An 11,359-nucleotide genomic window follows, 5' to 3' on the forward strand; every position below is an offset into this window, starting at 1 on the left:
AAAAATACAAAAAATTAGCCGGGCGCGGTGGCGGGCGCCTGTAGTCCCAGCTACTCGGGGGCTGAGGCAGGAGAATGGCGTAAACCCGGGAGGCGGAGCTTGCAATGAGCCGAGATCGCGCCACTGCACTCTGGCCTGGGTGAAAGAGCGAGACTCCGTCTCAAAAAAAAAAAAAAAAAACGTATTTTGAAAATCACTGTGCTTTTTGTTGGAGGTAAGATGTCTGAAACCTGGAAATATTCTTAATCTAGAATAGGTCAGATCCCAGACATATTGAATAAATTATGTTCTGCTATATTTATAGAAACACTTCCAAAGATTTTTCACATAAAGAATCTTAGTAAACTTAACAGAATGAAATTTCCTTTACTTGACAAAGATCATATAGCAAAAACCTTCATAAAATATTAAAGGAAAAACTTCAGATGTATCTCTTTAAAGAACAGAAACAAGAAAAAATAAACTCTACCACTGCTATTTGTTATAACTACTAGACGATATTTATTCTTGATTTTTTTCCATGTTTGGGAGTAAACTCATGATTATTTTGCTATCACCACCTCACCTTTCTAACATGATAGTAATCAGTCTCTTAGACAAGATCTCGTTTTTAAAAATAATTTGGAAAATACTATGCCTACCTTCCTTCATTTTAGTAAACTACATACAATATAAACATTTCCATTTTAGTCATTTTCAAGTGTACAGTTCAATGGCATTAAGTACATTCAAGTTCTTGTACAACCATCACTACTATCCATCTCCAGAACTTTTTCATCATCCCATACTGAAAATTCATACCTATTAAACAGTATCTGCCCATTCTTCCCTTTCCCCAGCCCCTGGTAAACACTATTCTACTTTCTTTCTTTATGATTTGACTATTCTAGGTACTTCATATAGGTGGACTTATACAATATTTGTCCTTTTGTGCCTGGCTTATCTCAGTGTCTAATGCCTCCAAAGTTTATCCATGTTGTACCATGTATCAGAACTTCATTCCTTTTTAAGACCGAATAATATTCCATTATATGTACATGCAACATTTTTAAATCTATTCATCTGTTCATGGATATTTCGGTTGCTTCCACCTTTTGGTTATTATCAATAATGCTACAATGACATTAGAGTACAAGTGTCTGTTTGTGTCTCTGCTTTCAATTTCTTTGGGTATATTACTAGGAGTAGAATGGCTGCAGAATATGTTCATTCTGTGTTTGGTTACAAACATATGTGGAGGCTGAATTGGCCCCAAAGGCCACCAATTTACAAATGTGTTTTAATTTCATTTCACATTAAATTTTCCAAATGAGCTAGGAGGAGACAGAAACTTACCGTGGCTTATCACGTTCCAAGCATAGTGCCAGGTACTGGTGATAAACTGGTCAAAAAGATTAGGAGTTTAAAGTCCTAGCGTCAAGGAGTTTGAAGCTGAGTAAGAAGACGTGTGAAAAAAACACACTTTTAGTACTTTGTCAGCAAATGTTTATAAATACAGGGCCCAAACAGAGAGTAGGTTGAGAAGAGGATTAGAAACAGTTTTTTGTTTTTTGTTTTTTTGAGACAGAGTCTTGCTCTGTCGCCCAGGCTGGAGTGCAGTGGCGCGATCTCGGCTCACCGCAACCTCCGCCTCCCGGGTTCAAGCGATTCTCCTGCCTCAGTCTCCCAAGCAACTGGGATTACAGGCGCGCGCCACCACACCTGGCTAATTTTTGTATTTTTAGTAGAGACGGGGTTTCACTATGTTGGCCAGGCTGGTCTCAAACTCCTGACCCCAAGTGATCCGCCCGCCTCGGCCGCCCAAAGCACTGGGATTACAGGCGTAAGCCAACTGGCCCGGCCCATAAGAAGTTTTTAGGATATATGGAGGAAAACACAACACAACACAGCTACAAGTCCGTGACAACTGAGAGCGTAGTCTGCAAGTACCCAGTTGCCTACTGACAGCCGTCTCCTCTGAGGCGCTTCTTTCAGCCAGGAAAGCGTTCTTTGCGTGCTGTGACGTAAAAAAGCAGCGCCGGAAGGGAGAGGGCGGAACTTCCGGCTGAGCCCCAGCGACCGCTTTGGTCGGCTGTGTGGACTGTTGGGTAGGCTGCGTGCTAGCTTCGGCGCGGATCCCTGGGCGTCCTTACGTCGGAGTCCTTCGTCCTCCAGGGTCCCTGTTCTTTGCGCCAGCGGGAACCACTATCTCTGCACTCCTGGTAAGCGAGTTTCTTCTTTCGCCTAATGTGTGTGTTGGGGGTGGGAGGACGCCGGAGACGTTCCAAGATGCACTTAGTGGAGCATGTGCGCTCGGAAGGCCCACGGGTAAGAGGAAGCCCAGTGATTTTAATAAACTGTAACTAGTACAGTACCTGAAACAAAATCAGTGGTTCCTGAAATGATGTACTTGATTGCTTTTTACAATTGGGGTTTTCATTTCTGTGGTATTCTAAGTCCTTGCCAGTTACAAGAATAAAACTTTTAAAACTCTTTCCGAAATCAATGTTTATTAGATTGGGGCCTGGGGACCCCAGTTAAATATTTCCGCGATTCTAAAGTAAATTGTTTTCTCTTTAAAGGGAGGCTGAGCCGGGCGCGGTGGCTCACGCCTGTAATCCCAGCACAATGAGAGGCCGAGGTGGGCGGATCACGAGGTCAGGAGATCCGAGACCATCCTGGCTAACACAGTGAAACCCCGTCTGTACTAAAAATACAAAATAGCCGGGCGTGGTGGCGGGTGCCTGTAGTCCCAGCTACTTGGGAGGCTGAGGCAGGAGAATGGCGTGAACCCTGGGAGGCGGAGCTTGCGCCGAGATCGAGCCACTATACTCCAGCCTGGAGTGACAGAGCGAGACTCCGTCTCAAAAAAAATAATAAAAGGAGGCTGAACTTTTTTTTTCTTTTTTTTTTTAATGAAGGAAGCATCGATCTAGGGTATTAGAAAAATATTTGCGTGATTACTGTGAGCCAAATACTGTCAAGCATTGGATTCAATGTTAACATTATAGACAAAGTCCTTGTCCTCATGGACACTAGTTAGTCCTTACCATCTAGTGAGGCAAATAGATAACCAGCCAATTACAGTACAGTGTTAGAAGTACTGTCATAGGCACCAGAGTGCTGTGAAAACTAATGGTGGAATACTTGAAGTGTGAGGTGAAGAATAGCTAGAGATGCTGCTGACCTGGCCGCAATAAGCTTAGAAATATATGTTGGGAACAATACCAATGGATAGCAATATCCCTTGAAACAGAACATTGAAGGAGGATCAGATTGTGAAGTAAAGGTAGAGGGGTTATTTCGATTTGTTGCGTTTGAGGTGTCTTTTGTTTGTTTTTGTTGTTTTGAGACAGTCTTACTCTGTCGCTCACTGCAACACATTTTGTTGCAAAATCTCGGCTCACTGCAACTTCCGCCCCCCGTATTCAAGCGATTCTTCTACATCAGCCTCATGAGTACCTGGGAAGTAGAAGAATCGCCCCACTTCAGCCTCACGAGTACCTGGGATTACAGGCGTGCGCCACCACACCTGGCTAATTTTTGTATTTTTAGTAGAGACGGGGTTTCACCATGTTGGTCAGGCTGGTCTCAAACTCGTGACCTCAAGCGATCCTCCCTCCTCGGCCTTCCAAAGTGCTGGGATTACAGGAGTGAGCCACTGCACCCGGCCTGCATTTGAGATGTCTTTCTAATGCATGGTCATTGAAGCCACAGAAGTAGGTCACATCTCAGAAGGGAAATGTATAGATTGAAAAAAAAGAATAGGATAGAATGCGGAGTTACATCCACCTTTAAGGGAGGGGCATCTGGACATCAGTGCACAGGTCAGAGAGCAGGAAACCTAGGAGCCTGTGCAGGGTCATTAAATGAAGCCAAGGGAAGAAGGAATTTTTCAAGTGTTTTATTTGCATTTTGTAAAAATTTGAATTCCCTTTATTTCTTTTCCTTCAAATTTGAGACTAGTTTTACATCTTTAAGCATCTTCAATATCTCATGGACATCCAGGCTTTTAGGATAAAATTGTGGAGCTTTATATACATTTATATACATTTGTCTCAATCTTGGACATTTTCTTTGTTAATAACATTATTTGCTGCAAAATAAAGCCTGAACTGGGGAAGAATTTGTTGCTATTTTTTGATCAGTAGATCTTGGTATATTTCTGTAACGAGGGCATTGGTACAGCAGTTTCTAAGTGCTTTTTACCTGTTGCCATTCTCAGTACCTTTCATGTCCTTTGTCTTTATTTGTTGCTTTTGTGAAGGATCTTGTGTTTGGTTCTGTATCTGGGCTTAGTGTAGAATGGAGGAGTATGCAGCATCATGATGTCAGCTGCCTCGGTGGTACATAACTTTGTTGCCCAGTAACATTGATTCTCTGGGCCCCTAGATAAAAATCTAAAAAGGATCTTCAACTTATCCTTTTAGCTAAAGCAATAGTGAAATTCATGTCTAAAATAAGAACCCAACTTTTTTTTTTTTTGAGACAGAATCTCACTCTGTCACCCAGGCTGGAGTGCAGTGGCACAATCTCGCCTCACTGCAACCTCCACCTCCTGGGTTCAAGCAATTCTCCTGCCTCAGCCTCCCGAGAAGCTGGGATTACAGGTGCTTGCCACCATACCTGGCTAATTTTTGTATTTTTGGTAGAGATGGGGTTTCTCACCATGTTGGCCAGGCTAGTCTTGAACCCCTGACCTCAGGTGATCCACCCACCTCGGGCTCCCAAAGTGCTGGGATTACAGGCATGAGCCACTGCGCCCGGCCAAGAACCCAACTAAGTTTTAAACTTTTTACTCAATGAGTGATCACAGGCTTTAGACCACAGGAGTCTAGGAAAAAAATTGGTACAAAGATTTTACTTTGTGTTTCAAAAATTGATTTTATTTTGCTATTTCAGATTTATACTTGCACAATTAGTTGAGAAGTTATAAAAATCTTTGTCTAATTTTTAATTGCATTTTTCTTCTTTTACAGGGTTTTTGTTACATGGCTGCTTTCCTCAAAATGAGTGTTAGTGTCAATTTCTTCAGACCTTTCACCAGGTTTTTGGTGCCATTTACCCTTCATAGGAAGAGAAATAACTTAACAATTTTGCAGAGATACATGTCTTCCAAAATACCAGCTGTTACTTATCCTAATAATGAGAGTACACCCCCTTCTGAAGAGCTAGAGTTGGATAAGTGGAAAACTACCATGAAATGTAGTGTGCAAGAAGAATGTGTTTCAACAATCTCAAGCAGTAAGGATGAAGATCCTCTAGCTGCCACCAGAGAGTTCATTGAGATGTGGAGATTGCTTGGCAGAGAAGTACCAGAACACATCACTGAAGAAGAGCTCAAAACCCTTATGGAATGTGTTTCTAACACAGCAAAAAAAAAATATTTAAAATATTTATATACGAAGGAAAAAGTGAAAAAAGCTAGGCAAATAAAAAAAGAAATGAAAGCAGCAGCAAGGGAAGAAGCAAAAAATCTCAAGCTGCTAGAAACCACTGAGGAAGATAAACAGAAAAACTTTCTATTTTTACGACTTTGGGATAGGAATATGGACATAGCAATGGGCTGGAAGGGTGCCCAGGCCATGCAGTTTGGACAACCTTTGGTTTTTGACATGGCTTACGAAAATTATATGAAACGAAAAGAATTGCAGAATACTGTTTCCCAGCTTTTAGAAAGTGAAGGATGCAACAGAAGAAATGTTGATCCTTTCCATATTTATTTCTGCAATCTAAAAATAGATGGTGCTTTTCACAGAGAGTTAGTTAAACGGTATCAAGAAAAATGGGACAAATTGCTTTTAACATCAACAGAAAAGTCTCATGTAGATTTATTTCCAAAGGACAGTATTATCTATTTAACTGCAGATTCTCCCAATGTTATGACTACTTTCAGACATGACAAAGTTTATGTAATTGGGTCTTTTGTTGATAAGAGTATGCAGCCAGGCACATCCCTAGCCAAGGCAAAACGGCTGAACCTGGCAACTGAATGCCTTCCATTAGATAAATATTTACAATGGGAAATTGGTAACAAAAATCTCACCTTAGATCAAATGATACGTATTTTGTTATGTCTGAAAAACAATGGTAATTGGCAAGAGGCTCTGCAATTCGTTCCCAAGAGAAAACATACTGGTTTTCTGGAGATTTCTCAGCATTCTCAAGAGTTTATCAACAGACTAAAGAAGGCAAAGACTTAATTCATTTTCAAAAGGTTCTCTGAATGTGCACAGAACACGTGGCTCAAATGAGAACATTTGATGGCTTAAAAAGTAAATGCGTTAGAAATACAGTTCTGTTAATGTATTTCTTCCCAAACAATTCATTTTTCTCTTCTAAAGGTAGTCTTTCCCAACTGACTGTAGGGTTGTGTCTTTTCCCAATTAAATATCTGCAGAACTTTGGGATTATACTTTGTTTACTGTAGAAAGATAATAAAAAGAGTTGTCCAAGATTGTTGAACAGAATAATCTTTAAATTATCCCAGTTAAATAGTTGTACCATTGGTAGACTTTTTTATGGAGGTTCCTAGAGGGTGGTGCCCTGGGGTGGGCTTGGAAGCTCTGCACCCCTTCCCCCATAGCTTTCCCCATGCATCTCTTGACAACAGCAATTTCAATAGAGGATTGAAAAGAAAGCCAACTGGAGTAGGTTTAAAAAAGAATGGACAAGGCCGGGTGTGGTGGCTCAGGCCTGTAATCCCAGCACTTTGGGAGGCTGAGGCGGGCAGATCACCTGAGGTCGGGAGTTCGAGACTACCCTGACGAACACGGAGAAACACCATCTCTACTAAAAATACAAAAAAAATTAGCCGGGCATGGTGGCGCATGCCTGTAATCCCAGCTACTTGGGAGGCTGAGGCAGGAGAATCGCTTGAACCCTGGAGGTGGAGGTTGCGGTGAGCCGAGATCACACCATTGCACTCCAGCCTAGGCAATAAGAGCAAAACTCCTTCTCAAAAAAAAAAAAAAAAAAAAAAAAAAATGAAATGGACAGGCGGAGCACGGTGGCTCAAAGATCAGGAGTTTGAGACCAGCCTGGCCAACATGGTGAAACCCCAGCTCTACTAAAAATACAAAAATTAAAATTAGCCAGGTGTGGTGGCACAGGCCTGTAATCCCAGCTACTCAGGAGACTGAGACAGAAGAACTGCTTGAAGCCAGGAGGCGGGGGTTTCAGTGAGCCGAGACTGTGCCACTATACTCCAGCCTGAGTGACAGAGCAAGACTCCGTCTCAAAAAAAACAAAAAGAAGGGACGGGACCAGGCATGGTGGTGGCTCATACCTGTACTCCCAGTACTTTGGGAGGCCAAGGCAGGTGGATCCCTTGAGTCCAGGAGTTTGAGACCAGCCTGGGCAACATTGTGAAACCCTGTCTCTACAAAAACTTAGCCAAGCATGGTGGTGTGCACCTTTAGTCCCAGCTACTTGGCGGGCTAAGCCAGGAGGATCATTTGAGCGTGTGATGTGGAGGTTGCAGTGAGCCAAGATCATGTCATTGCATTCCAGGTTGGGTAACAGAGCAAGACCCTGTCTCAAAAGATAAAAAAAAGAATGGACAGAGATATAGGAGACAGAGTATGAACAATCTTTTCAAAGTTTCTATATGAAGGAAAATAGGAATGAGGAGCTACAGGAAGATATGAGATCAAGAGAAGAGTCTTTTATTAAGATAGACATAAAAGCATGTATGTATGATGTGGGGAATGTTTCAATAGTAGAAAGAAAAATCGGATGGAACAATAGTGATGTGTGTAAACAAGGACAGGCTCCACTTCGTAAGTAACAGAACACATAGTATATAGGTATAAATGCAGGTACCACACCTCAGATATGGTTGAGAATATATAGAAGTTCTGTTTGATTACTATTATTTTCTCACTGAAAATAAAAAGCAAAATCATCCCAAGTGGGAGGAGGTAATGGACATTTTTGGAGAGCCAACAAAACATGAAATAGTAAAGGAAAGTGAATGAATTAGGGCAGTGGTTCTCAAAGTGTGGTTCCCCAACCAGCAGCATCAGCATTACTTGGGAACTAGTTAGAAATGCAAATTTTAGGGCTCCAGCCATTGAGTCAACTGAATCAGAAACTGGCAGTGGGGCCCAGCAATGTTTTAACACGCCCTTCAGGTGATTCTGATGTACACTGAAATTGAGAATAGTCTGAGGACATATAATAGAATTATAAGGCTACATTACGAACCTACTTAATGGCTCACGCCTGTAATCCCAGAATTTTGGGAGGCTAAGGCAGGAGGATCACTTCAGCCCAGGAGTTCAAGGCTGCAGTGAGCTATGAGCCACTGCACTCTAACCTGGGCAACAGAACGAGATCCTGTCTCAAAACAAAAACAAAAACAAAACAAAAAAAAGAACCTACTTAAGGTTAGTGAAATCAAGATTAGCCACTTCTCTTCTCCACTCTAATTTTTTTTTTTTTTTTTGGTAGCTCTTGGCCTGAATTTCAAGTTCAGCTCCACTTCTTACTTATCTTTTCCGTGCCCAAATTCCCTCTTCCATAAAAATGGGAGTAATAGTAGCACTTAATTCATAGGGTTGTAATGATTTAATGTACTGAATTTCATGTAGAATACCTGCAACAATGCTTGGTGTATAGTAAGCTTGAATAAATGTTAGATATTATAGTTGTCACCTCACAAATTACACATCTAAATTAAAATAATAATTGCTCATATTACCTTCCATTTCCAGCCTTTTAAACCACTTAAATAGCTCACTAGAGGTTATAATCCATAGCTACTATGAAGCAAGCTCTCACCATGGCCAGGCAGCATATTATAGATTTAACCTTTATTATCCCAATGCCCTCAGTAACCCTATATGTATTATTCCATTTGTATAGTTATAACATATTCCATAACATTGGTATCCAGTCCAAACTCACAGAATTAGCAAAATGCAGAATTAGAATTTAAGTCGAGTTTTTGTGTGGTGCAAAACTAATGCTCTTTGCCTTGGACTACATTGCCTATTCATTGTCAGAAAACGGTACCCCAAAATTTGGTGCTTTGACATGCTGAACTAGAGAAGCAGCTGCAAGGTTTGTCTGATCTCCCCACCCCACCTCCTGCCTCTCAATCCTCTGCCTCCCCCAAAACACGGGATAAGACTGTTCTTTGAAGTTTCTTATCTACCTAGAAACCAGACCCATCAAAGAACACAATTGCTTTCTATCTGCTTCCTCCCTGAAATTTCATTAACCAGAAGAAATTAAAACATATCACAAAGCCAGATACAGTGGTGCACACATGTAGTCCCAGCTACTTGTGAGTCTCAGATGGGAGGATTCTTGAGGCCAGGAGTTTGAGGCTGTAGTGTGCTATCATCATGCCTGTGAATAGCCACCACACTCCAGCCTGGGCAACACAGTGAGACCTGGTCTCATAAAAAAACAAAACAAAACTCACATCATAGAGGAAGAGACTGAAAATTAACCACCACACTTAGAGCCCAAACTTTGCCTCAAACTACTGTTTTTTGTTTTTGAGACAGGGTCTCACTCTGTCACCCAGGTTGGAGTGCAGTGGCGAGATCTTGGCTCACTGCAACCTTGCCTCCGGGGCTCAAGTGATCCTTCTATCTCAGCCTCCCTAGTAGCTGGGATTATGGGAGTGAGTCACCACGACTGGCCTTCGAATTATTGTTGGTTCTCTAGTTTCACTTGGTTTACAAAGAGAATAATTTACAAGTGAATTTCTGCATTAATCTCTCCTAAAATCATTTACTACTCCTCTAAAATTGCCTGTAGCCCCCCCACCTCTCTCTCCCCTATGAAAAGTATTAAACTTCAACCATCTGACCCTTTTTTTAGTTTTCTTATTTTGTTGTATCGTTCCCATGCTTATGCACATTAATTTGTTAGGCTTTTCTCTTGTTAACCTGTCTTTTGTTACAAGCATGTTGTCATGACTCTTTTGATGGGGAGGAAAGTGATCATCCCCTTTCCACCCCTTCATACTACACTACCTTTTCATTTCCTAACCCGTTTGTAGGAGGTTACTGAAGCTTGCATTAATTTCTTCAATAGATATTTATCCAGACTAGTATAATCCAGGTGCTGGGGAAACAGTGGTGAACAAGACAGGCACACCTCATGAAACTCACAGAACTGAAAGGTGAATGGATTACTATCTTCACCCTTTTTTTGTTTCGTTTTTTTCCTTTCATACCTAGTCCTGCAGATGCATCCTTAACTTCTGCAGTGTGGTATATGGGAACTGGATCCGCTCCTAAATAGGTATGTGACTTCTCTGAGCTTTATCTTCTTCACTTAAAAATTACAAGCATCGGCCCGACACGGTGGCTCACGCCTGTAATCCCAGCACTTAGGGAGGCTAAGGTGGGCGGATCACAAAGTCAGGAGTTCGAGACCAGCCTGGCCAACATAGTGAAACCCCGTCTCTACTAAAAATACAAACATTAGCCGGGTGTGGTGGCACGCGCCTGTTGTCCCAGCTACTCGAGAGGCTGAGGAAGGAGAATCGCTTGAACCCAGGAGGCGGAGGTTGCAGTGAGCCAAGACCATGCCATTGCACTCCAGCCTGGGTGACAGAGTGAGAGACTCTATCCCCCCCCATAAAAAATTACAAGCATCTGTAAATACATAATCTCAAAAATCTTCGTGTATATCTCCATTTTTAAAATGATAGAAACGAGAGTCTCAATGATTACCTTGAAAAGATCACAAGGAAAATGAAACAAACATGAATTAAGTACCTGTAAGATAGTTTGCTGGTTACTTTTACATACATGATAAATGATGGATCAGGGACTTCAACCTAGGTCACAAAATCACCACCACAGTGCCCTGCTTCTGTCATGGGAAACATACTTTGATAATTTCTTCATTCTCCACTCCCTGGACTTGAAGCCCGAGGAGTAATCCATCCGCAAATATTGAACACTTTTCATATTCATATATGAAACGCACAGTACAGTTTTTAAAAACTGGTCTCTGTTGTCAAGGAACTTTTGAGCCATTCAGAGAGACAACACTTAAAACACACACACACACACACACACAAACTGAGGGAAGTATGAAGTGACCAAATAATGGTATACAAAGATGATCTCATTTGATCCCTATTACCACTCTTTGAGGAGGTACTATTATTATTGCTCTTTTATAGAGAAGAAAAGGTAGGTCTGTAGGCAGTAAGCAAGTCTCAAGGTTACTCAAGCAGGAAAGGGCAAAACAGATTCAAATCCAAGTTCTGACTCCTAAGACTTTCTCTAACTATATATGGTAAGACAAACCCAGAAACTCCAGTTCCCTAAGCAAGTAATAGACCCCATTTGGCTAGGAGGGCTGGATAAATACTGAGAAAGGGGGAAGATGAAGCCGAAAAGGTAGG

The 11,359-nt window shown here is 41.6% G+C and overlaps 1 protein-coding gene across 1 annotated transcript; it reads left to right on the top strand.

Annotated features, from left to right (window-relative positions):
* The first annotated feature begins 2,065 nt into the window (after positions 1–2,065).
* On the top strand, positions 2,066–6,434 carry TRMT10C (tRNA methyltransferase 10C, mitochondrial RNase P subunit). The gene is made up of 2 exons (NM_001243944.1): positions 2,066–2,201; positions 4,959–6,434. The coding sequence occupies exon 2, from the start codon at positions 4,971–4,973 to the stop codon at positions 6,180–6,182; it is 1,212 nt and encodes a 403-aa protein (NP_001230873.1). The 5' UTR covers positions 2,066–2,201; positions 4,959–4,970; the 3' UTR covers positions 6,183–6,434.
* The last annotated feature ends 4,925 nt before the right edge of the window (positions 6,435–11,359 follow it).

The sequence above is a fragment of the Pan troglodytes genome, chromosome 2, assembly GCF_028858775.2.
Source record: "Pan troglodytes isolate AG18354 chromosome 2, NHGRI_mPanTro3-v2.0_pri, whole genome shotgun sequence".
Taxonomy (NCBI): domain Eukaryota; kingdom Metazoa; phylum Chordata; class Mammalia; order Primates; family Hominidae; genus Pan; species Pan troglodytes.